Source organism: Wolffia australiana, chromosome 7 (assembly GCF_029677425.1).
Source record: "Wolffia australiana isolate 7733 chromosome 7, ASM2967742v1".
Classification (NCBI taxonomy): Eukaryota; Viridiplantae; Streptophyta; class Magnoliopsida; order Alismatales; family Araceae; genus Wolffia; species Wolffia australiana.
This window is the reverse complement of record NC_135841.1, coordinates 18,403,352-18,428,598: the sequence shown is the minus strand read 5'-3', so window position 1 is coordinate 18,428,598 and position 25,247 is coordinate 18,403,352. Positions and strand designations below refer to the sequence as shown.

At 42.4% G+C, this 25,247-nt stretch overlaps 4 protein-coding genes and 1 long non-coding RNA gene across 6 annotated transcripts; 3 read left to right on the top strand and 2 right to left on the bottom strand.

The window, feature by feature from the left end:
• Positions 1 to 29: 29 nt before the first annotated feature.
• LOC144705934 (CBS / octicosapeptide/Phox/Bemp1 (PB1) domains-containing protein) lies at positions 30 to 3,927 on the bottom strand. The gene is made up of 14 exons (XM_078578802.1): positions 3,687 to 3,927; positions 3,443 to 3,611; positions 3,223 to 3,355; positions 2,613 to 2,783; positions 2,224 to 2,302; positions 2,016 to 2,129; positions 1,818 to 1,884; positions 1,283 to 1,388; positions 1,102 to 1,160; positions 928 to 1,037; positions 728 to 858; positions 567 to 649; positions 377 to 466; positions 30 to 308 (listed from the first exon to the last, which is right to left on the bottom strand). The coding sequence occupies exons 1-14, from the start codon at positions 3,821 to 3,823 to the stop codon at positions 135 to 137; spliced, it is 1,623 nt and encodes a 540-aa protein (XP_078434928.1). The 5' UTR covers positions 3,824 to 3,927; the 3' UTR covers positions 30 to 134.
• LOC144705939 (uncharacterized) lies at positions 388 to 1,262 on the top strand. Its single transcript, XR_013582150.1, has 3 exons — positions 388 to 498; positions 587 to 860; positions 963 to 1,262. It is a non-coding gene; the product is annotated as an uncharacterized LOC144705939 (long non-coding RNA).
• Positions 3,928 to 9,767: 5,840 nt separating the features above from the next.
• On the top strand, positions 9,768 to 13,845 carry LOC144705912 (serine/threonine-protein kinase SAPK7-like). The gene is made up of 10 exons (XM_078578779.1): positions 9,768 to 9,996; positions 11,404 to 12,096; positions 12,184 to 12,258; positions 12,341 to 12,442; positions 12,549 to 12,602; positions 12,669 to 12,761; positions 12,835 to 12,927; positions 13,058 to 13,162; positions 13,238 to 13,336; positions 13,418 to 13,845. Exons 2-10 carry the CDS (start codon positions 11,977 to 11,979, stop codon positions 13,784 to 13,786), a joined length of 1,110 nt encoding a protein of 369 aa, XP_078434905.1. The 5' UTR covers positions 9,768 to 9,996; positions 11,404 to 11,976; the 3' UTR covers positions 13,787 to 13,845.
• Positions 13,846 to 13,878: 33 nt separating this feature from the next.
• Positions 13,879 to 15,522, top strand: EMB2739 (embryo defective 2739). The gene has a single exon (XM_078578776.1). It carries the CDS (start codon positions 13,879 to 13,881, stop codon positions 15,181 to 15,183), a length of 1,305 nt encoding a protein of 434 aa, XP_078434902.1. The 3' UTR covers positions 15,184 to 15,522.
• On the bottom strand, positions 15,180 to 19,926 carry LOC144705911 (putative sodium/metabolite cotransporter BASS2, chloroplastic). Of its 2 annotated transcripts, none has more exons than XM_078578778.1 (7): positions 19,516 to 19,926; positions 19,271 to 19,411; positions 18,840 to 18,995; positions 17,205 to 17,326; positions 16,501 to 16,638; positions 16,342 to 16,422; positions 15,180 to 15,397 (listed from the first exon to the last, which is right to left on the bottom strand). In XM_078578778.1, the coding sequence occupies exons 1-7, from the start codon at positions 19,891 to 19,893 to the stop codon at positions 15,304 to 15,306; spliced, it is 1,110 nt and encodes a 369-aa protein (XP_078434904.1). In that variant the 5' UTR covers positions 19,894 to 19,926; the 3' UTR covers positions 15,180 to 15,303. The 2 variants fall into 2 exon arrangements, with proteins under 2 accessions (XP_078434904.1, XP_078434903.1); XM_078578777.1 differs by having other exon boundaries at positions 16,342 to 16,402; positions 19,516 to 19,925.
• Between the last annotated feature and the right edge of the window lie 5,321 nt (positions 19,927 to 25,247).

The following is a 25,247-nucleotide window of genomic DNA, read 5'->3' as shown; positions in this document are numbered from 1 at the left end:
CCACATCGATACGCAGCGGGCCCACCATCTAATCTAAGACCAAGACAATCAAGGTGCCATTTCCATTTCTATACACTTGCAGGAGTTGAAAGAGAGAGAGAGAGAGAGAGAGAGATAGAGATAGAGGAGCATCTTCAGGGGTTGGGCCGCCTCAGGAGAACAAGGAGACATATTCCGGCGAAGAGCGCGGCGCCACCGCCAACCACGACGCCGGCGGGGAGACCCATCCAATCCCCATTTGGAATGACGGCGAGAGCTGCCTTCTTCTCGGCTCGCCGCGACAAGCTCATCACGTGCAACCTCAGCACCTGGTGAATTATCTCATCATCATCATTATAATCATCGTCGTCGTGATCATGATCATCGTGGTTATCACCTTCCAGCCGGCGGCTCTTGCATGGGCGATGGCGTCGGCCAGATCTCCGTCCGTGGAGATCAGCACCTTGTCTCCCTCGTCATCTTCATACTGCATGCAAGAGAAGATGATGAATTACCGAGGTCGAGGAATTATTTCTTATTGGCAAGAAACACGGTGCCGAGTACATACGACCCGAATGTTCACTCACTAGAAGCTGAGGATTTTCAGGAACAATGTCGGGGCCCGCTCTCTGGGCTATGGCGGAGAACAGCTCCCCCAAACTCTCAGTACCTGCCCATCGTGATAATGATAATGATAATGATAATGATAATGACGATGACGACAGTGAAACACTCACAGAAACTTAACTGGAGTTGAATCTGTGCACGCGGCCCTTCGCGTCCTCGAATTTGATGGGGAAGGAGCTGCCGAGGCCCAGAGAGGGGTACGTGCTCTTGCCCGGCTCGCCCACGTCAGATGACATCAGAGCCGACGCCTCGCTGTGAGTTATTATTCATTAAAAAAAATCTATATATTCATTTAAAAATTTATAAATATGGATGGCTCACCTGTGGGTGTCATCGTCCTCCTCGGGAGGGTCAAGGGAGAGGGCGGAGTCCCAGAACTTGTGCAGCATCGTCATCGCCACGCCATTGACCGCGTTTGACCCACCGTCCACCTGTGGGGAAAACGATGAGAGAGCGGCAGCGAAATCAACGGCTGGGATTAGATCACAAGCCCACCATCGATATGGCTGCGTGGGTCAGCTGGAGGACATCAACGCAGGCAGCAACGCATCCCTCTGTATGGTGCACAACTTACAAGCCTTACAAAGAAATCTAGAGAGAGATAGATGAAGAAATCTAGAGAGAGAGATAGATGGAGAGTAAGAGAGAGAGATCAGGGGGGGGGGGGGGGGCTTGCCTGCATTCACAACTGGAAGATGCAGGAATTTGCCATCGTGCATGATGTGGAGCGCATCCAGGATGGTGGTTTCCAACGTGGCACATTCCGGGTCTGGTGTCATGACCTTTTGTCACATAACCATCAGCATCAATCATAAATTCCAAGTTGATAAAAAAAATTGTTAAATATATAACCATCATAATAAAGCATAAATTCCAAGTTGACAATAACAATGTCTTCCAAGTAGAATACAGAACTCTCGAGATCCTTAAATTACGCACTGTAGATTGATTGAAAATCTCTAGGGAAGCTTAATAATATAATAGGCAGGAGAGAATTTCAAGGAAAACATGTTTCAATAAAACATTAAGAAATGAATATGTTGCGGAACAGAACCAAAAATATAAAAACAACAAAATACTGCGAGATAGATTTTGTGATGAGGGATGAAAACCAAAAAATGCCCTAATTTACAAAAAATAGAGTAACGAGTAAAACGTAATTAGGCGGACCAACAATATAATAAATAAAAAAATGTAAAGGCGGATCTCACTTTCTCCACAAGCGTGAGTTCAGGCGAAAGGTTTTGAGCAACCACTCGCATGAGAACGTCCTTGGACCTGGAATGAATTCTTTAATCAGAACCCATATTATAATAAACAATAAAGATTTAAAAAATGCATGCTGGATTAATTAAAAAATTCTTTGAAAAAGCGATAGGAGTTGAAGATTAATAAAAAAAATTGCATACGTCAGGATTCCCTGAGGCCTGCCCCCAGACGCAATTACCACCGAGTTGACCCGATAATCGCGCATCTTTTTCGTCGCAACACAGACTGGATCAGACAATGAAACCATTGCCAATCTGCTTAAGAAATCAATTATGGGCCCATTAACAATTATCCGTTTAAGAGCCCATTAAAATATTTAATGCCACTAATAGGCCAAAATAGAATTACTTTGTATTGTCGTTGATAACGGTTGCAAGAGACGGCTTAAACATTCTCTCTCTGAGCATTTCTATGAGCTCATATGGCGCTGGAGAAAAGAATACGATGCATCAGATGCTATCTTTATATTTCAATTTCAATTACGATAAATGAATGGTCAAAGTGAGATTCTTAAAATAAAATAAAAATATATAATGTAAAAATAATTATATATTTTAAAAAATAATATACTTTTTTAGGAAAACAATGCATGTAAAGGCACATTTTTAGGTAAATTGCGAAATGATGAGCAAAGATTGAATAACATAATTTAAAACAAACTTATACATTATTTGCATATACCAACAGGGGATTAGTATATTACTAAAAAAACTGAAGATTGATATAAGAAAACTGACCGGAAAAGTTGTTTCCCCACTGGCGTTCAACACCTTCGACCGCAGCAGCAATTGCACTTCCTTGTTCTGCTGCCTTCTCCATTCGCGAAATAGCATCATATAGGCATTTTGTAATATCTAATAATGCAATTACCTCCCCGTTTTCCACAACCGGTAGGTGCCGGAATTTTCCTGCAAAGATTACAATAATTCCAACTAGAACTTTGATCGAAAAAATATTGCAGCAGAATCCTCAGTGACATGAGAAATAAAAGAGAATGCAATGAATCTGACAGACAATAAGCTGACTCATCATGAATGCACTTGTAATTTTTTATTGCGTCTCATCGCAATTATGCAATCCCATTATATCGATTGATTTGATAATCAAGGGAAACAAGACATCTATTTGAAGTACGGGGTTATGCATTTGCGTAAAGTGTTGGGCTATTTTGGAAGAAAAATAAGAGGATCAAGTTTACCTCTAAACATTAAATAACGACGGATTCGGGTATTTTTTACATAATAATCTCCAATTAAGTTTACTTCTTGACACGGAAGCATCCAAGCAAGCCTTCCTAATATTCTATCAACATATTCAATAATCGTAGAAACTTAGAGTGAAATTAACCTTGAACCATTTTCTGCAGAGCTTCAATGGCAAGAGAATCAGATGTGACAAAAACCGGGTTCCTCGTCATAATCTTGGAAGCTAAAGTCTGCTCCGGTCTCAAACCCTCTGCTATAACCCTAGTGGAAATATCCTGAAAATTTCAAAAAAAAATAATAATAATAATAATGATTCAACGACATAGATCGCCAAAAGTATAGGCGATGAAGCGAGCCACCACCTTGTCCGTCAGAATCCCAGAAAGCAGGCCGTTACCATCCGTGAGAAGCACGGCATCGACTCGGCGAGCAGCCATCCTTCGGCAAGCGTCAGACACGGTCGTGCTCTCGGGAACAGTGAGCGCCTTCGTCAGCCTCAGCTTCTTCACCGTCCTCTCCCCTCCGTTCATCCTACAGATCGAAATTTCATTCAAGAACACGCGATCGGAAATCAAAACAAAGATCGCGATTCGATTATAAACTTACGAGGACTGTTTCGTCGCGGAGGTTTTCGCCAAGGTGCCATTGGAGTTATCAGACGGCACTGATTTCTTCAACCCCGACGGAGCGCGCCTGGTGACTGCGCCATTCCGCCTGACAGGTTGCACTGCGTTGGCACTCATCTGCGCAAGAACAAGATCGAATGGCGGAGTTCTTCTCTTGATCTTCGAGCTGATCTCTGATCTTCTTCTTCTCGAAGAACCGCAGTTCTTGTTCTTGCCTAGGTCAGTGCAAATTCAAACTAGCTGGTTCAAGAGTTTAAACTAGACAATGCATTTATAAATTAGCCTCTTAAAGTCTTTTAATTACAATCTCAGCCACGCAGGGGCGGCAATGAATTTATTCATGTGAAAATAATATAATATTGTACTTTTTAGACGGATTAAACTAATAATATTGCGCAATCACCTGCCTATACATTTGCAGATATTTATTTAATAATTATATATATTTATACGCGCAAAAAATGTTTGTTATTTGTATCTTCTTTTTTCAATGATGAACTATAAATGGTATGCATGAAAATGAAGGCCAAACTTACTCTGAATTTTTCTTGGAGCTATTGTGATTTTCCTATATCTTTTGGGATTTTCCAAAAATGGTATTTTATTTGGTAAATGAATTATTTATTCAAATTTGAATATATTTCTTAAATTTATTTCTTTTGTTGAGACTATGGCTTGTAAATCTGTGAATGGAGGATGGAACCTAGAAGGTTTAGTGGGACTGGTGGAACAGATCACAATTGCATGCAATGGGCCAGTGGAGCTCAAAGGATTTCGGAAATCAGAGGTCTGCTCTAACAGGGATGAAAATACATTTAAGTCCTAAGTGAGAAACATCCATGCCGTACAGAGTCTCTCCTTGGATTCCCTGCTGTTCTCCATTATCCTCGAGGGCCTACCTGCCATATTATGACTAAAATGGTGAGGAAGTCCTCATAAATTATTACAGCTTTGGAAAACAAAAAGGTGAGGAAATCTAACATGTAGAAGGTATTGTGGGTACATATATAGAAGTGATAAATGTGTGGCTTGATATGTCTCATTCAAAAAAACCAAGCTGTAGCATATTCGATTTGGGACATGATGATTCATGCATCTCATATTTTGATCTTTAATTCCTAAACAACCATTTTTTTGTGCAGATCAATTCTTGGATGTTTATCTTGATGGGACTCGTTTAAGGACCAAAAGGTAGCAAAATCGATTCCATACTAGATGGTATGATAATCAAGTGATGTGGTTTTTTAGTTCCAAATACCTACTTCAATTCATATTTTCTTCGATTGCGTAAATCTCATTTTGAGAGCCAGTCGTGGCAGAACCAAATAGAAAATTGTCATCGAAGTCGGAAATTTTTTTGCAAAATTCCCTATATTTGGGAACAAAGATTATAAGTTGACTAACTAAGATTATATCGACTAATGTCTAAAAACCTTATTTTTGCGATCCTCTAGACCTATGTATCATTCAAGTTAATAAATTAAATGATCCAATGACATTTATTGGGCGGACCATTTTAATTAATTATATTACATATACATTAATTACTCAAGGAATTATTTAACCCAATTGATTTGTTAAGTTTATGGCCTATGGGGTTCCAAGCTACACATCATTCCCGATAAGACATATAGAAGCGTATTAACTCTCTTGTGGAATCTTTATCATCATTTGGTTATCATGTGTGTAATCCCTCATCTATATAAGACTCCCAAATGACATGGGGCATGGTTAATCGTCAAATTCTAATTGATCATTTTAGTTAGCACTACTGTATGCAAAAATCATTAGAGAATGTCTTCTTCGATATTTCCATTGACCTGGCCAAGATGTAACTGCATCATCTTCCTTGAGTAAATCTCGTCTAATACCAAGGGCAAAAAATTCCATCTTGACCACAGAATCACCATCATGGACTTGGCGTCTTATGGCCAAAGGACCACTTACACAACCATGACATGAATCAACTATATCGGTTAAAGATATAATCATCTAGGGATTTATACACATCAATTTAATGAACTCTTTCCCCAGAGAGCACCCACTATTTGTCCTCAATATTTTCATACTAACGGCCTAAGGATTGTTGGTAGGCCCTTAACTAGGCGGCATTCCTTTCCCAGAGGCCTGCATGCTTATTGGGAGGGTGTTTTTGTGTTAGACTCACTATTGGTAATGACTGAGTCATATTTAGTGCAATGATGCACTAAGGGTAGAGATGCCCAAGCTGATCTTTCAGGCCATCGCCCCTATAGTGGTGATTCACTACGGATGGTGCGCGTGCCTGTTCATGCTTAGGCGGGACAGATCAGGTGAAGTTCGCACGTGCTGGGCGTGCGGACTGACAAGCGTGAGCACGCGGGCTCTAAGCACCGCACGAAGCGCCAAGCGCCGCGCGCAGGCGCGAGATGCATAAGCCGGGCGGCGTGCCGCGGGTGTAGCGCACGCAGTTGTGCGGGGTGCCGCGCAGCGGCCACGCGGGCAGCGCACGCATTGCGTGTGTGGGCCACGGGCCGGGAGACATCCTGCCAAGAGACTAAGGCAATGGCGCATAGTGAGCGTTGAGGCGGCATGGGGGTGTTGCGCCCCCCCGGGTAGTGCCGGGCGCGCAACGCTCGGCTTGAGGCACCGAATGTGGTGGTGTCGCGCAGTCTCTGCGCAATAAGTGTCAACACGGGTGCTGGTGGCATGGGTGATCGTCAAGGCAGGGGGTGGCGTGTGTGATTGCCACGCATGCGAGCGCGCAGCGCCTGGCCTGGGGGCACATGTGTAGCGGTATGGCTTGCGGGGGCACGCGTGGAGCGACGGGCCTCGAGGCGGAGAGGCGACACTACCTTGGTGCGACGCGCCCCGTCTTGTACTTTTTATCATCCCTGGTCTTCCCCCATGTAATGATCATAACTACGATGTAACCATTTATGATATCAGTGTAATGACCATATTCCTCGACGGGGCTGCGTCCCCACACTCTCCTCTAACCCCTTCTATGCGATCTTAAGCTATTGCAAAAGACTTCCACTGCAAGAGATCAAGGCTGCTCAGTGTTCTGCTCCTAGCACTGAGGCCAGCACAGGGCCAGATTCGAGCGATTGACTTAGCTCGGGATTTGACCGCGTGACAATTGTCCATATACATCATACAAATGGGGGGTAGATAATGCTACTCCGCTCATATATTTTTAGAACACATGTTTAAAGGCTGATGATTATTTTATTATGATATTATTATAATTCCCTTAGTCGTTACATGTATTCACAATGTTTTTTATAAGCACTATGCATGAGTTAGAGGGAATATATATACATATATGTGTATGTATTTGTATCAGTTAGTGTAAAACCAGGAATGGAATATGAGGTAAGTTTGCAGGCCATATATATTTCACAAAACATTTTTAAAAAATTATTCATCAATGATAATGACTCCATTACTCATGATTTGTTTACGAGGATGATAACTTTTTGTAAAAGGGAAAACAGATACAAAAGGATTGACGATGAACTGTTTGGAGAATATAAATAGAGCTTGGAGGGAATTCAATCATTATACTTTCCCAAAACCAATTTGGCTGATGGAGAATATAATTTCACACATCATCACAACAACTTTTTCTATGGTGTCTAATTATGGAGAATGAAACCTTGAAAAGTCAACTACATCAAAAGGGAAAAAAATATTTTTAGATGTTACTGGAGTTATTTTACACGTGGAGATATATTGAAATTAAAAAAAATGTGTTAAAAATTTTAACCAATATATCATAAATTTTAAGAGAATTACTAAACGAGGTCACCAAATTTTTTTATAATGTATAGTCTTATACCTAACCAAAGCAGCATGTCAATCGATCCTATTAACTTAGAGAAAAATATCATTAAAAAATATTATATGAAGGATATGCATACCTCATATATCAGAACCCACATTATATTCATAGAAATTTGGGACATGGTTTTGTGGCTGGGCTACCGTAAAAGGATTCTCATGGGAAACTAGCTCTACGTTGAAGAAATTGAATTAGACAAGTTCAAGGGGTGAGTGTAGTCGGGTATTAAAATTAGGTTTTCACATCATAGAAATATGCATTTGGCAGCTTACTTCAATATAAGATCTTATATAATTCGATTAATATATTTAAACCAAGGGATATGAAATTCTATTTATCTGAATAAGATTTGAATTCACACTTTATGAAATATTAATGTATGAATTTAATTCGCTCTATTTATCTTATATTTTTTGCTGAAATTTGGAGATAATTCATAAATGGAATTTTCAGCTTCTAATTACTTATCTATAATTTTGTATCTCATTGCTGGGTTCCGCCACAATCGACAGCTTGAGATGAGGTTCAAACAACATAATAACTATGAATCAAATCACAACTTTAAAACTAAAAGTAACCGTTCAATGTCTATAGAAACTTGTACGTAATCCATTGTGCTACCACTTGGTTCCTTTCGAGATATGAGATGATCTTCTCAATCCCCACACATGTCACGCCTCTAGATATATACACGTGCTAATCAAACACATCACAATGCCTCGTCTCACAATTCCACTTGGATAGGTGCCCAATAGATCTGAGATGATCTTCTCACAATTTCACTTGAAATATAATGACGTGGTTCTCTAGAAGGGAGAAGGAGGTGCCTACGAATAAAATTGCATGACTGTTTAATCAACGAGAATTGTGGATCATTTTACACCAAACAATGTTTTTTCATAAAATTGTATACTTTAATTGCAACATTGGACCCATGTATTAGGCCAATTTATTGACTCGTCTAACCTAATAAATATTTATCAGTTGACCCCATTAACTAATTATGTCCAATAATATATTCATTAATTGTTATCGATAGGTCATGTTGTCAACAAACGAGGTGTCAAGCTACATTACATGATCCAAAAGGTAGGAAGGAGTTCATCAACTTTTTCATGGAACCTTTTTGTCACTCATTACCATGTACTCACATACCCGCACCTGCGCTATGCACCTTCAATGGCATATAGTATTTCCAACCATCAAATTCTAAGCAGTCACGCTAATTAGAACTGATGCACTAATAAATCACCATAAAAAATATATTGCTCTATAAACCTTTACCACTTCTAGTCTCAAAAAGCTTGCCTACATCCGTGTTTATTTAATTCCTCAACTCTTACATTCCGATAGACAAATTCCTCAAGAGTCAATGGGGGATTTTGAACAAATCTCAAGTCAAATCACAAATAATTTACCCTTGGAGATCCAAATGACTCACCCTTACTTCCAGGACCTAGTGGAAGAACTAGAGAGGACGCAACACCTCAATGAACGTCGTGCAAAAGAGCGGTCATTTGATAACCTCACGATAGTGACCCGTTGAAATTCCAATCTAGTCTTGGTGCATAATGACTGGGCTGCTTATATTTTTTAAGAAACTTTGGTCACAGTTTAGGGAATGGCCAGAAATTGTGCTTAAAAAGGCCATCAAAGGAGAAAGCTAGAGGGACATGGACCAAAAAACTACCTTGAGTTTGACCTAATTTTGTCCCCGAAACCAACTTTGAATTAAATAAAAACCCATCAATTTTTGTGATTTCCATTAAAAAATATAAAAATAATACAAGCATAAAATAGTAGATTCTAATGCCAAACTAGAATGATATTTGCGAGAAATCAAACAAACATATAAATTTTCTTCTCTGTTGATTCACCCAACAGACTGTTGGACTAAGTCAACATTGACTTAGTCAAAAGTCATCATTATTCAGTGACCTATATAACTCTTAGTCAGTTTAAAAAATTGAGGATCATGTTTTTTTAACTCTGTTTTTTATATATAATAATATTGCATAGACATTACTACATATTACTGCACTAGTTTGCTGAAAAATAGTTGAGCTGTAGAAAACACCTACCTTAAACCCCACCTCAGATCTGGGAGATGATCAATTCCAGTTTAATGGACAGTAATTTTAGTACTGTCACATGGAGTATCGAAGATAGCAATCCATATAATTCACTGTAGCAGAGATAAAACGGCAGAAGAAATCGATCAGATCGACGGAGTGATCGAAGAGGGCCTCGTCCTCTCTCGACAAATTCAAATTCCATCGTCAGATTCCTTTCAGTGGAGAATAGCTGGATGCCTGGCGTCGATCCTGATCTCTGACGTGGTTGAAGATCCGGCAAAGATCCATTCCAATTGGCTGAGTCCGATCAATCGTTCGTCTCCACGTTTCGCGGTGTTCAATCTCTCGGATTTTCACATCTTTCGGTGCGATTGTTCTCCGGCTGACAGGTAATCCAAACGCCTTTCAATCAATATCTCCATCTGTTCGCAATCCGTTCGCAAAAGAGATTAATTAGGCGAGATTCATGCGAACAACGATTTCATCCACCTACTCCGAGCAACGCAAAAGGCGCTTCCCCTGTCCGCTACAGACATCCGTTCTTCGCTGTCCTCCGCGTTTTCAGATTTCTCGGGATCTCCCACTGTGGCAACTTCCGTGCACTCCAATTATCCTACCATTCATAGCTCGTCTGTTCAAATCCGAACTATTCTCCTCTAGATCGTACTCGAATCGTACCAATCTCCTCCACTCCGCAGGGAAAAGATTCCTCATCAGTTCAAATCTCAGCTGTTTTGCGCAAGATCGTACAAAAATCGGATAACTCCATCAGTTTTTTTTTCGAAATTCTTATCCAGGAACTCTGTTTCTCTCGTCTTTTTCATCTGGAAAGGTGATTCAGATTCCACGAGATCCATGCAACGTTCAACGCTGAGTCACATCGAGAAGAAGCTTCTAGCCCAAGAAACCTAGGTCAATGAACGGATGACGATACTTTCGTTCAGTCCCGTCTCGTCCCGTCATCGGTTGACTGTGATTTTCCCTAGAGGTTAACAGAACTATTCCATCATCATCCTTTCCATCATCAGTCATCCGTCGTGACCATGGAACAGAAAATGGAATGGATGACTTCGTACCTTCCGTCCCGTCCCGTCCCATCAACGGGTGCCTGTGATTTACCCCAGGTATACAACCATCCTCCTCCAGTCCAGCCTACCTGACGGAGGAAGAGCTGCTATCCTAGTCCTCCTTTCCGTCATCAGCCATCCGTCCTGACCTTGGAACATAAAATGTAACGGAAGCCTCCTTACATTTTGTCCTGTCCCATAATTGGGCGCCCGTGATTTACCCCAGCTTTACAACCATCCTCCGTTCTGTCCAGCCTACCTGACGGATGATGAGTTCTTATCCATATTGTCCTTCCGTCATCAGTCATCCATCCTAATCTTGAGACAAAATGGGATGGAAGCCTTCATACATTCTGTCCCGTCCCGTCATCAGGTTCCGGTGATTTACCCTAGGTTTACAACCCTCCTCCGTTCCGTCCAGCCCACCTAGTGTCCGTCTTCGTCTGTCATTCACCTTCGAGGTCGTCGGCCTATGACGGACAATTCCCTGTGTGATGTCAACAGACGACACAGACGGCTTCGACGGCGGACGGATGACTAGTCTACTCTAGCAGAATATTTATTATAAAGATCTTGTTTAAAAATATCAAAAATTTGGTGAATGCTGGTTGTTCTAAGTGCACTAACCTTTATGTCACATCGATTAGTTAGCACCCGATATTAAGTTATTTATTCTTCACCTCGAGATGTACAAATTACGATTATGATCAAAGAAATCTGATGCACTAGGCGGCCAACAATGGTTGTTGCTGATTCCAAGAAGGCTGTACGGAGGTCTGTTTCGTCGAACACTTGGAGTGCACTGATTTCGTGAAGACAGCGACGGGAAAGAGAGAAAAGGTTGGGGTGGGGGGGGGTCTACCATGTGGAGCACAGATTCCCCGGAAAGCAACCGTCCGATCGAAAACCGGCGAAGAACGCCGCTCTTAAAGATCAGGCAAGCACTCTCTTTCTCTCTCTATCTCCTCTCTCTAGCTCTTTCTTTCTCTCTCTAGCACTCTCTTTCTCTCTCTAGCGCTCTCTTTCTCTCTCCAGCACCCTCTTTCTCTCTCTAGCACTCTCTTTCTCTCTCTAGCACTCTCTTTCTCTCTCTAGCACTCTCTTTCTCTCTCTATGTCCAGAGATCTCGGTCTGGTTGCAGAGGAGGCTATATATAGAAAAAGGGGCGGGGTTGTGTTCGTATCCACAGCTTCTCCGAGGCAGGAGGCTTCGAGCCTCGGAGGCCTGATCTGAAGGAATTGGAGGCCTGATCCGAAGGAATTGGAGGCCTGATCCGAAGGAATTGAAGGAATTGCGCGAGCTATGGAGAAGTACGAGACGGTGAGAGACATCGGCTCGGGGAATTTCGGGGTTGCCAGGCTGATGCGCGTCAAGAACACCAAGGAGCTCGTCGCCATGAAGTACATCGAGCGCGGCCGCAAGGTAGGTTTGAATTTTTGAAATCTCCTCGGGTTTTCCTGTTCTTCCGCCGGTCTTGAGATCTATTCTCGATGAATTTTTCCGCCGGAGATCGACGAGAACGTGGCGAGAGAGATCATCAATCACCGGTCTCTGCGTCATCCCAACATCATCCGATTCCGCGAGGTGATCCATCCCCGATCTCGTTCGTTTCCGCGATCGGATCGAGAAATTTCGATTGGAATTGAAGATATTTCGATTCTCTCAGGTTGTGCTGACGCCGACGCATCTGGCGATCGTGATGGAGTACGCCGCCGGCGGCGAGCTCTTCGATCGAATTTGCAGCGCCGGCCGGTTCAGCGAGGACGAGGTACAATATATATATTTTTTTCTATTTTGTTTTATTTTTTCTTCTGGGGGAAAAGTTTAGGGAAGCCCTCCGTCTTATTTTAATCTGCGGAAGGGCGTCTTTTCAGGCCAGATACTTCTTCCAGCAGCTCATCTGCGGAGTCAGCTATTGTCATCACATGGTAATACCGATATTTAAAATTCAAGGGGGTTTGATGTAAATAACCTTTTTTTTTACTTTTTTAAAGCAAATATGCCACCGGGACTTGAAATTGGAAAACACACTGCTAGACGGGAGCCCAGCGCCCCGTCTGAAGATATGCGATTTCGGCTATTCCAAGGTCAGATCGCCGTCCAAATTCCTCGATGTCTGCTTCTAAAATCGATCTGAGCCGTTGCTTTTCGAGGGAGCAGTCCTCGGTTCTTCACTCGCGGCCCAAGTCCACCGTCGGCACCCCCGCTTACATCGCGCCGGAGATTCTTTCTCGCCGGGAGTACGACGGCAAGGTCAGACGAAATTCCTCTAAAAAATAATCTCTTTAAAAATTCCTGGTTTATTCTATTCAACCGTTTCTTTGAAATCCATAAAAAAACTAGGACGAACAGATTGAAATTTCTGATTTTTGGCTTCGGTCAGCTGGCGGACGTCTGGTCCTGCGCGGTGACGCTCTACGTCATGCTCGTCGGCGCGTACCCGTTTGAGGATCCGAACGACCCGAAAAACTTCCGAAAGACGATCCACGTACGCCGCACCCCTCGTCTTCCTCTCCTTCTCTGTCTTTAATCCTGTTAACGAACGAGGAAGCTCGCTCTCCAGCGGATCATGGCCGTCCAATACCGGATCCCGGAGTTCGTCCACATATCCAACGACTGCCGCGACCTGCTGCGGCGCCTCTTCGTCGCCAACCCCGCCAGAGTAACGAAATTACTCTTCGCTAAACCTTCCGTCTTAGCTCTAAAAATCGGATTAAGAAAGTTAATAATTGCCGGATTTCAGAGGATTACGATGAGGGAGATCAGGGGGCACCCCTGGTTCTTGAAGAACCTGCCGAGGGAGCTGACCGAGTCGGCGCAGGCGGCCTACTACCAGAGGAGCTCGGCCTTCTCGCACCAGACCACGGACCAGATCATGAAGATCGTGTCCGAGGCTCGGACCGTGCTCCCCTCCTCCCGGACCATCTCCGGCCTAGGCTGGTCCGCCCCGGACGACGACGACGACGACGACGAAGAAACCCGACACCTCCGGCTAGAAGACGACGACGACGACGACGAAGAAGAAGACGAGTACGATCGCCAGGTGAAGGAAGCGCGCGCCAGCGGCGAGTTCTGCCTCAGCGATTGCCTCGCCGCCGTCGCTATCAAGTAAATGCCTCCCCCCCCAAAAAAAACGGTGATTTCTATAACGAGGAAGCGAGTCTCTACCCATCCCTAGTCTCTGTTTCTATCGTTGTGCGTTCGATGGCGGGCTTGCTAGTGAAGAGGGGGGAGCACGAGGCGGAGGACGAGCAGGACCGGTGCTTGAGAGAAGCGTTTACGGTCCTCCGCCGGCGGCTGCAGCCGCCGTTTCTCTGGATCCCGACCTCCGCCGCGGACCACCGGGGGCTGACCCAGGCGCTGGTCTACGGAGTCCTGACCGAGCCGCCGGCGCCGGCCCGGTCCGCGCACCTGACCCACCTCCACGCGACGGTCACCGACGGGTACGCGCTCTTCTCCTCGACTCTCCTCCGCCTTACGCTAGACGCGTACCCGCGGCTTCTCCCGGGGGCGAAATCCCGGCTGCTCGCCGCCGCCGGCGAGCTCGCCGGCGTCGGCGCCGCCGGCGCCGACCTCCTTCTAATCTCTCTCCTCCGGTGGCTCGAGCCGGGCGACCGGTGGCTACCGGACCAGCTCCTCCGCTTGCTGACCCGGAACCACGACTACCTCCTGAGCCAGCCGCGCCTCCTCGGCGCGGCCCTCCTCCGCTTCCTCCGCCGCCGCGGCGCGGCGGAGCTCCGCTTCTGCGCGGGCCTCCTCCGGCGCCACTTCCCTCTCTGCGCCGCCGCCGCGGGCCGCGACCTGGTCCGGCATCTGCAGGACCTCGCCGCCGCCCCCGAGATCGCCGCCGTCTGGCGAGACCTCCTCCGCCGCGAGGAAACCTTACCCGAGCTCTACCGCCGCAAGACCCCCCCCCAGCTCCTCCTGACCGCGGTCAGCCCCGACGCGGAGAAGAAGCTGAGGTTCCTGCTGACCCGGGTCAACGCCCCGTCCCGGGCCCGCTACCTGGGCTGGTTCGCCCGGAAGCACCTCCCCGGCCACGAGACGGCGGAGCTGGTCCGGTTCGTCTGCTGCTGCCATCATCCCCCCAACGAGGTGCTACGGTCGGAGGTTCTCCCCCGTTGGATGCTCATCGGATGGCTGCTGATGGGCTGCCGGCGCCAGCACCTCGCCGCCAACGCGAAGCTGGCGCTCTTCTACGACTGGCTCTTCTTCGACGACGCCGTTGACGGTATCATGGACGTGGAGCCGGCCGTGCTGCTGATGGTCCGCTCCCTGGACGACTACCCCGGGCTGACCCAGTCCCTGATGGAGTTTCTGATCCTCCTCGTCCGCCACTACGATGAGGATCGACGGCTGGGGATCCGCCACGCCGTCGCGAACGCGCTCCGGGCCGTGGTGCGCCAGGGCGTGGTCCGCTCCCTGGACGTGCTCTGCGGCAGCGCCGCCATCTCTCCGGCGCTACGTGCCGGCTTTGCGGCGCTCTTCTGTGAAGAAAACTCAAATTAGAAGAAGAAGATTGATTGATTGATTGATTGAGATTGGGAGTTGTGCGGAAAAGTTAGTCGGAGTCGGATGGGTCGACGTGTCTCCAGATGAAGCCCAGAGAGCTGCCCATGATGTTCATGATCACGGCTGAGATGGCGCATGGCAGGCTGACCATGGGAGATGTGAAGTGGGAGCTCGCCAGAACCACGCCCAGGGATGAGTTCTGCATCCCCACCTGACGAAATTGTGTTTTTACCCATGTTAATCGACCGGTATATATGCCCCCCCGTCATGTATCGTTTTTTCTGTATACATGCATGATGACGGTGGATGATTTCTATCTCTTTTATCTCACATAAATAGCGACATGGGATGATTTTGCTCACTGCAGGACGCATGTCATTATGTACGATTTCCACCAACAAAATGACACGAAATGATTTCAGTCTACACACTGACCCGCTTGTTATGTATGATTTCTACCTATATATCCTCGTACATAATTACATGGGATGATTTCTATCTCTATCGACATATGAAACGAGATGATTTCTATCTACACACAGCCGCATGTTATCTACGATTTCTATCCATATGATGACATGTGACGATTTCAATCTACGCACAGGCCCGCTTGATATGTGTGATTCTATCTATATATCCGCATACATAATTACATGATATGATTTCTATCTACACCCAGCCGCATCTTATGTATGATTTCTATCTATATATCCGCATATATAATGACCTAAGATGATTTCTCACTACAAGTCGCATGTTATGTGCGATTTCTATCCACATAATAAAATGGGATAATTTCTATCCACACGCAGCCGCATGTTATGTAATGTATGATTTCTATCTATATATCTAACATCAAAAGTGACATGGGATGATTTCTCCCTACAAGACGCATGTTAAAAACTATTTTTCTACCTACAAATGACATGAGATGATTTCTATCCACATACAGCAGCACGTTATGTACGATTTCTTTCTATCTAACTACATACATAATAACAATGGATGATCTCTATCTACACAGCAACATGTTATGTACGATTTCTACCAGTTTAACCACATACATAATGTCGGGGGATGATCTCTGCCTACACACAGCCTCACGTTATGCATGATTTCTACCAATATCTCAGCAAAATGACATGGGTTCAATACCTCAATTGAAATTGCACGGCGCTGCCTCTCTCTGAACCCACAAACCGCTGATGAAGCATACCTGTCATGCGGAATGGGAAACTTTTGATGTGTAGCTACCTCGACTTGAATGATGTTTAATCAACTCATGAACGTGAAGAGATGGGAAATTTTACTTACCCCACAAAATACCCAGCGAGGTGCAGCAAGATCACAGAAATGACGACGGCTCCTAAATCTCCACTCAGAAAGTTTTTAAGCCCAAGGGTTGGAGTGGCCGTCGATTGCCGTAGACGAACAATGTTCTCGGAGAAAACGCTGTTGAAGGCAGAAGACATGAACGAATTCAGAGATATGCGCATTTCTATTGTGGATCAATCAGAAATCTCCATTTTATCAACCAGCGATAATGTCACAATGCAATGATTAGAATATTCTGATCAGGTCACGATCTGGTATTCTGGTTAGATCTAGCAGGAGCAGTTCTGCGCCTCCGCAATCTCCCTCCATTGAAAACACGACGTAGCTAGCTAGCTAGATAGTATAGGTAGATCGGTGCATAGATAGATAGATATATAGAAAGAAAGAAATATAGATAGATAGCATGAAAGAAAAACAGATAGATAGATGGAGAGAGATTAATCACCCATTCCACTTACTGGGTCGATCAGATGACAACCATGGATCGGCATTCTCGATCAGATCTGATCAATGAATGGGCGGTACATAGTCAGGATTTTTTCATCAATCGGATCAGACCAACCAGATCAGAATCCTGGCTCTCCAATCAATCAAAATTTTGGATCTGGACAGATCTGATCCGATCCAAATCACTGACTTATTGAATTGATGGCAAAGAATCAGATCTCGGGGTGTTTTGCTACCTGCTTGCCAGTAATGAGGAAGCTAGGACGGCAGAAAGAGGAGCAAATGGAGTGACTGCTCTCACAAACCCTGGAATGGCCTTCTGCATGTAGGAACCCAGCAGGAGCGGAGCAACCACTACCTGAGGAAAACCCAGAAATAATCTTTATAAAATCGCACAACATAAAAATCTTGTTTGGATCGAAGAACAGAGAAATGATGCCAGGGAGTACATCGACTCAGGCCTTCATACTTTTCCTTCGTACACCATAGCTTCCGATAAAATCAATGCTTCATTTCGTTATTGTACAGAGCTAAGGTTTGGTACTCATCAGTGTCATCGACCCTCATTGGCGTTGATGTATTTTAGGGTAGTTGAAGATGATGATGACAATGACATTGACAAGGTTACCATAGAAAGTAGACATCAATAATGAAGGGTATCACAGACAGTTGATGTTATCTGTCAGGAGTCAACTCAAGGAAAATTCTAGTTTAAAAAATCTTCAACCTCATCAATGCCTATGTTGAAGAACAATATCCTGCTTAAAGATGAAAAGTATCACCCTTGCGATCAGCTATAACTTTTAACATAGTCGGTGGGCCTAGTTGACGATGATAATGACACTGATGGAAATTATCTTCAAGTATGGATGATGATGACAACATTGAAACCCATCGACGTTCATGACATCATAGGTAAACCGTCAACCAATGTCAAAGTCAACATCAAAGTCAAACATCGATGTCGTTCAGCCCCTACTCCGAGATACTGATAGATTTGATTAGATTTCATTCGATTTCAAATAGACTTAAGATTTTCCTTCTCCCACCGGGATAGCACTGGGTTCGAATAGACTCAACACTTCCTTTTCCTTCTTTCGCCAACTTATTAATAGATTCAACTAGACTCGATACTTCTTCATTTCCTTCTTTCTCCGAGATTGTGCTAGATTCAACTAGACTCAAAACTTCTTTCTCGTAAATAGTAATAGATTCAACGAGACTCGGTACTTTTTCATTTCCTTCCTCCGAGATAGTGCTAGATTCAAAAATCAAAACTCCTTTTTCCCTTCTTTATCCAAGCTAGTGATAGGTTCAAATAGACTAGACTTCTTTTCTCTTCTTTCTCCAAGCTTGGGATAGATTCAAATATACTCAAAACTTCTTCGTTTTCCTTCTCTAACCAATTTAGTAATATATTAAATAGACTCAAAAATTATTTTTCCTTCTCTTACCAATCTAGTAATAGAGTCATATAGCCTCAAAAATTGTTTCTCCAAGCTAGTATTAGATTCAAATAGACTTGAGACTTCTTTTTCCTTCTTTCTCCAAGCTTATAGTAGATTCAAATACACTTAAAACATCTTCTTTTTCCTTCTTCTTCGATCTAGCGACAGATTGAAATAGCCTTAATTCTTCCACCCTACCCGTCTTCCTCAAAGATACAAATAGATTCAAATAGACTCGATTCTTCCGACCTTTCCTTTTTCCTTAAGATTAGAAATAAATTCAAATGGACTCAGTCCTCCCTTTCCTTCTTCCTCCAAGATAAAAAAATAGATTCTTGGCGGAACCAGGCTTGTAATAAGAGAACCTAGAACGTGGACCGAATTTCAATCGAGTAAAATATCAGTCTAAGAATCTTGATTCACCTGCAAGGTGCTGAGGGAGAGCTTAACAGCGTCAACAGGGACATATGCCCCAGCCAGGACCTTGGTCAGGGTTGGAGTGAGGAACACTGCCGAAAGCGTGGTGCAAGTCGTCATCACAATGGAAAGTGGCACGTCTCCTTGGGCAATTAGGGTGACCTGCAATGCTACTTGAAGGAAATAAATGAGAAAATCTAGATTCTCCATGGATAATGTTATGCCTATTAGGGTGACCTGCAATGCCATTTGACGCAAGTGAAAAAATCGAGATTCTCCGTGGATAATGCTATATATATGAAGCGGAATTCCAAAATCCCGAGGGAGATGGGAGACAGTGATTGTCATTTCTCTCTCTATTTTTTTACCCGTCCATGATAATCTATGAATATATGTACTTCCACACAGCTCCCTGAAAAATTATAGGAAATTCTTACCACATTAGATGCTGTTCCACCAGGACAACATGCTAGAAGAATCAAGCCGACTGAGAGAGCCGGTGAGAGTCCCATAATCTTGCCAATAATTGCTCCGAAAACGGGCATGATGGTGTACTGAGCAGCACATCCAAAGAGTATCTGCCACGATAAACCAAACAATCACTGAAACATCATAGTGGAACAAAACTTCCACGACATCGCTTGACCCCAAAAATCGGCGTTTTCCGTCAAGATAAACTCACGGATAAAGGCCTATTGAAGAGCAATCGGAAGAAGTCATCGAGATCGAGAGTGATTCCCATGGAGAGCATTATAAACCCCAGAGCACAGCTGTACGAGCCAGGGCCTCTGTCTACGAACCAGGAGAAGGCGGAAGGCTTGAAGCAAGCAACGGCGCCACCAACGGTAACATAGAGCGGATACAAGCTCGCTGCCGTCGCCAAAACCTCCTCCCAAGTAGATTTTCGAGCCGCCGGTCGTTCTTCCCTTCGTTGCTGTGCTCTGATCTTCGAAGATCGCGAAACTCTACAAGCGCCAGGCTTCCCCCGCCATGGAATTGAAGAATTGGGGTGGAGAAGAACGATCGAGCTCGGAGAGAGCAGGGAGAAGGCGAGCAACATGGTTGACAGCGAACGCGACTGAAGAACTCAGATCGGTCGCGTATTTATAGTCTGGTCAGCCAATCAGAGATGCACACGTGTTCAAACAACTGAACAACATCGCTGATTTACTCCTTTGGACTACATCAAGAAATTATTCCGAACATGTGGCTATTCTTGTAGAATAAAAGGATCTGAAAACTAAGTCCACTCATTTACTAGGGTATATTATTTGGGATTCAGAATAACGACAAGCAAGTGATGACAAGAAAAGTATCAGTAAAAAAGTTGAATATGTGAGCTTGCACATTATAATGTTCTGATGCTTTAATCTTAATCCACATTTAAGTAATGGTTTTCAAGGTGAATAGCATGATAAAATCATCCATGGGTAAAGGGATCTTATTTGACATCTGGGATCCCTTTACTATGGTATATAATTGGGATTCAGAATAAAGACAAACAGGCGATGACATGCAAAAGTATCAGTAATAAAATTGAATATGTGTCCTTGCTTCTTATAATGCTTTAATGTTTTAATCTCAATACAGATGTAAGGATAAGTCTTCAAGGCGAGTAGCATGATGAAATTATCAATGTGTAAAGGGATATGATTTTAGGCCGAGTCGAGTCTGATTATCTACTGAGTTTGGATTTTTAATGGCCAATCGTCCAATGCTGAGTTTGGATTTTCATCTACTGATTATCTCCCTTTGTATCACCAAGATAACTTGTTGTATAAAATAATTTTATACCATAGTTGGTCAAATAACTTAGGGAAAACCCTACGATCTGTTACATTTTATATAACAACAGTCTTTGACCACTGGCCTGTCATGGCCCACTCTCCATAAACTGAACCAGCCACTCCATTCTCGAGAGAGAAAACTTACTTCCACGTTGGGAAAATAGAGAAATTCAGCTCATATATTAATAAATCATTTTTTCCTTGGGTCAACATGGATTGACCAGGAAACCTTTCTATTATTTATTTTGGTTTATAACATATAAAATGTGTATATCACCTCATTCTCTACATTTATAACTATTTCTCTCAAAGTATTCCTACAATATTTTCTATCGTTAATATTTATAAATTATATTCCATTTATCCAGATAATAGTCATAACCCCATATCCTCTTGCAATAATCAATCATTAATCATCTTTCTGTCTATTGTCTCCCCAATCTTTTTCTCACCTTTCTAGTTTATTCTTTAAATTATATAATAGTCCTTTATCTTCTGTACATACTAACTTTAATGTTCAGTACCTCTACTATTTTTTTCCTCTTATTCTTCATAGTTTTGTATATTCATCTATTTACCTTTTGTTAACTCATTTTTCTACAATTTTCCCTCAATTCTTTGTATTTCCGTAAAACCCTTTATTGTATTCCCTCAATTCTTTTTATGTCTACTGATAACACCCTAAATTTGGTTTTTATTTCATGATATTGGCACAATTTTATGCATTTAAAGAGCTTAAAATGGGGTTGTTATCATGTATTTACATAAATTTAATGTTTTCAAATGATTCCTAATTTTTCCCTAAATTTCTGTAAATTATTATGAATTTTAAGGGATTTATTTGAGCTTGAATTAATAAATTTGAATGAAAATGGCAAGTTTAATATTTAATTTCGAGAATTATCAGTACGGGGATGAATCAGTGAATTTTCTAGAATTTTTTAGGATGTTATATGATTTTTCTAAGATTCATTTGAGGAAGAAATACATTTTTATTAAGAAAAAAGATATATTCATAAGAAAAAATTGACTACTAAGATTATTTTCGAACTTTGAAGGGCTGTTCGTAAATTTTCGTTGTAATGATGCCCTCAAAAACAGCTCTCGGTCGTGGTTGCAGGCGTAAAGATGTCATTTAAATTTTTCTAGGGTTTTATTGCAAATGATTTAATATTTGTTATAATATTTTAGGAAAAAAACCAGAGGCGAGAGAGTGCGCAAAGGCCATATACACGATTACCTGTGGGTGGCGTCGTGCGACAATTCCAGCTTTTAGGAAGGATCTTTTTACAAAAGTGCAGGGAAGTTTTCGACCGACCGACGTGGCCTCATTGTGGCCGTCGGATGAGAATCCGACAGCGCTTGATGAGGACCAACGCTGGGAGGTAAGTTCACCGCCTGCACGGCGCATACAATGCGCGTGTACGAGCGGTGACGTGGCGAATTATGAATGGAGAGAGTAAAGAAGAAACACACATGTACGCGCATATCAAAAAGCATTCTAATCGCGATGTTTGAAAACTTTCTTTGTTTTTTATTTTTGCCAGGGGGGTACGTGGCGCAACGAGGACACACCCGCCTGGAGAAGTTGAAAAGTTTCCGGCCAATCAGAGGACGACACCTCAGCGTGTGGGGTTAAAAAAAATGATTTAAATCCAATGGCTAATATTGGTTTAAATTTATTTATTCATAACTTTTGATCCAGAAGTCCGATTGAGATGATTTTTTTATGGATTTGTTCGTATTGATCCCCTCCTTCTATCTGTATAGTTGGATCATTGAGATCAAGCCTAAATTGACAGATAAAAATTAATTACTAATCAGGGGTAAAATGGTAATTTTTTACCATTTTACCTAGGTATAAAAGCCAAATTTCGAGAAGAGGGGGTCATTCTTGATGGTTCTCTATCACAACTGCAAGACAGAGAGGAGCCCCAGCCTGGATCAACCTGTTTGGTACCTTTCCCTTCATTGTATTTAAAGTTTTGTGCATTTTGGATGAAGTTAGTTCAATTTCTTGATTGTTCTTCTTGATCCTGGTCTGAACCTCTAAATCGCTTGGCTTCAGCGGCATGTACAAGCCCTGATTAGGATTGAGAGGAGTAATTTAGAGATTTAACTGAGTATTCAAGTGCATTTCAAAGAAAAAAATATAAAAAAAAAATCTTTAAATTCTAGGGTATTAAAATTTCTTTTTTCATTATTATCTAATAGTGTAGCTGGTTCTGAATTATCAAACCTACAAAAACCAACCAACCAAATCAAAATTTCCTTCTAATTGAATTCCTTGATCCTTTCATTTGGATCAATTAATTCAACTTAGAGCTCCCTTCTTCTACTCTTCTCATCTCTTCTACCTCCCTCTCTAAATTCCTTGTCTAATTAGATTGATTTGATCATCATTGAAGATCAAATTAATCCTAATTAATGAAAAATCATCGAATTGAACTCCTTACTAGCCTCCCTTGGACGATACCTCTACTCATCATTGTACATCTTAAGTGACGTTTTATAAATTTTATTGTATAAGCTAAAATCGACAACGACAAGGGTTTAAAATTGCATAAAATTTACCCCTATTTTTGGCTTATCATCTACATTTACTCACTATTTAATATATATCAACTTCTTAGTTTTATCTTCATGATTCTCAATAACCCACATCTATGAAACTATCAAATTCTGATTTTCAGTTTTCCTCAATAGCTTTCCTTAAAATTATTTATAATGAGTTAAGTATCACACCTTTTTATTGCTCTTTATTGTATTCACAAAAAAATCGCTTAAAATGATTAGGATAAACTTCCATCACGGATTAAAAAATTATCTCTTTGAACCAGCCTTCCTAATGATACATTTCCAAATTTTTATTTTTCTGTCTTAGAAGATTTATTAGATGATCAGGGTTGAAACAGTTGATTCTTTGTAAACTAGGGTAAGGGCGAGATTCCTTGTTCATTTTATTTATTTTTTCTATTTATCTTTTATAATCTAATGATACAGATGGATAGAGGGTCAACAGAGGATATTGCCCTCAAAATTTGTACTCGATCTGACCATTAGATCTCCATATATCACGTCTTTAATTTGGGGCCATGTGAGTCATCGGATCTCATTTATCTCTCCTCCACACATGTGCTAGCTTTTTTGAATTTTGTAATTTGATTCCTTGGAACCTTTACTCATTTTGTCTACTGAACAATGACCTGAAACAAGGTTTACTGGGTTAAAAAAATAAGGGCAATCGTTACAAATGTATCTTCCTTGTGGCACTGATTTGAGCACTAGAAAGGCAGCCATTTAGGGTAGCTAAAAACTGCCACACTATTGGGCCATATTAAAAAGAGGAAATTTTAAATAAAAAATAGTACCTTTATGATTTTAACATCTTCGAGTAACTTGCACCACAATTATTATGAGAAAAAGAGATGAATTTTTTGATAGCATAGTAATCAAGAATAGCTGGGCAGCGTGTAGTGTGTTATCATTGCATTTAATAACATAGTAATCAAGAATAGCTGGGCAGAGTGTAGTGTTCGCCCGTCCCAATACCGGTACCGGATGATGGTATCGAGACGTATGCTGTATCGGATACCAGAATGGCAATTTATGTATCTGTTCTTTTCGATATCCAAATATCGGATATCGGTATCGTATGTCGGTTGCTACAATGCCGATATCTGATACTGATATCCGTCTCGATGTCGTCATTAGTCTCTGTCTCAGGGGGGAGGATGACGACATGAGATATCGGGTGTGGATATCGGATTTCGATATCCACATCGAATTACATTCTTAAGTTAATTTTGTGTATTTTGGATTCAAAAATTTGAATCCAAAATACACGAAAGACGGAAAGAGAGCTGTAGACAGCAGACAGCGGAATCGACGGACGGTGGAAGGCGGCGTCGGTGGAATCGGTGGACGGCGGACTTGCGGGTACATTAGGTCATATTCGTCTGGGTCGTCGGTTTATTTTTTTTTATTTTGCCTCTAACGCTCATATTCTATGCCGCATGGTTCTTCTAAATTTTATTTTTTTTGTTCCTACTTCATTCGCTAATTCTCAGTAGTCAGTTCTATAGTTAAATTGACTATAGCTTTGCATCCCAATTCTATAGTTAAATTAAAAGATGTTCTTTGTTAGATTTCATAAATGATGTCCTTTGTTTCTTGCATGTGGAAATTATAGATGTTCTGAATAACAGAATATCGTTAAAAGCCTCCAATGCTGAATTCAGTTGATTGAGAGTAAATGTACATTGGTAAAAGCCTCCAATGCTCAATGATTATTCCTTTTCATTTTTTTCCTCTAATTCTCCCTCTCTCCTCTCATTCTCTCTTAGTCTGTAATTCTCGCTCTCTCCTCTCTCATTTTCTCTTACTCTCTAATTCTCCCTCTCTCCTCTCATTCTCTCCTACTCTCTGATTCTTTTTCACTTTTTTACCTCTAATTCTCCCTCTCTCCTCTCATTCTCTCTTACTGTCTAATTCTCCCTCGCTCCTCTCCTCTCTCCTCTCATTCTCTCTTACTCTCTAATTCTCCCTCGTTCCTCTCCTCTCTCCTCTCATTCTCTCTTACTCTCTAATTCTCCCTCACTCCCCCCCTCTCTCCTCTCATTCTCTC

Excerpts from the sequence above, each read along its gene's own strand:
- LOC144705934 (XM_078578802.1), bottom strand. The coding sequence starts at position 3,823 with ATGAGTGCCAACGCAGTGCAACCTGTCAGGCGGAATGGCGCAGTCACC. Across the intron at positions 650-727 it reads CGTGCACAGATTCAACTCCA|GTACTGAGAGTTTGGGGGAG; the intron begins GTTAAGTTTCTG and ends CACGATGGGCAG. Across the intron at positions 467-566 it reads CTGAAAATCCTCAGCTTCTA|TATGAAGATGACGAGGGAGA; the intron begins GTGAGTGAACAT and ends TCTTGCATGCAG.
- LOC144705912 (XM_078578779.1), top strand. The coding sequence starts at position 11,977 with ATGGAGAAGTACGAGACGGTGAGAGACATCGGCTCGGGGAATTTCGGG. Across the intron at positions 13,163-13,237 it reads ACTTCCGAAAGACGATCCAC|CGGATCATGGCCGTCCAATA; the intron begins GTACGCCGCACC and ends CTCGCTCTCCAG. Across the intron at positions 13,337-13,417 it reads TCGTCGCCAACCCCGCCAGA|AGGATTACGATGAGGGAGAT; the intron begins GTAACGAAATTA and ends GCCGGATTTCAG.
- EMB2739 (XM_078578776.1), top strand. The coding sequence starts at position 13,879 with ATGGCGGGCTTGCTAGTGAAGAGGGGGGAGCACGAGGCGGAGGACGAG.
- LOC144705911 (XM_078578777.1), bottom strand. The coding sequence starts at position 19,893 with ATGTTGCTCGCCTTCTCCCTGCTCTCTCCGAGCTCGATCGTTCTTCTC. Across the intron at positions 19,412-19,515 it reads TCTTCAATAGGCCTTTATCC|ATACTCTTTGGATGTGCTGC; the intron begins GTGAGTTTATCT and ends TTATCGTGGCAG. Across the intron at positions 16,403-16,500 it reads CTCGCTGGGTATTTTGTGGG|GTATGCTTCATCAGCGGTTT; the intron begins GTAAGTAAAATT and ends TCCGCATGACAG.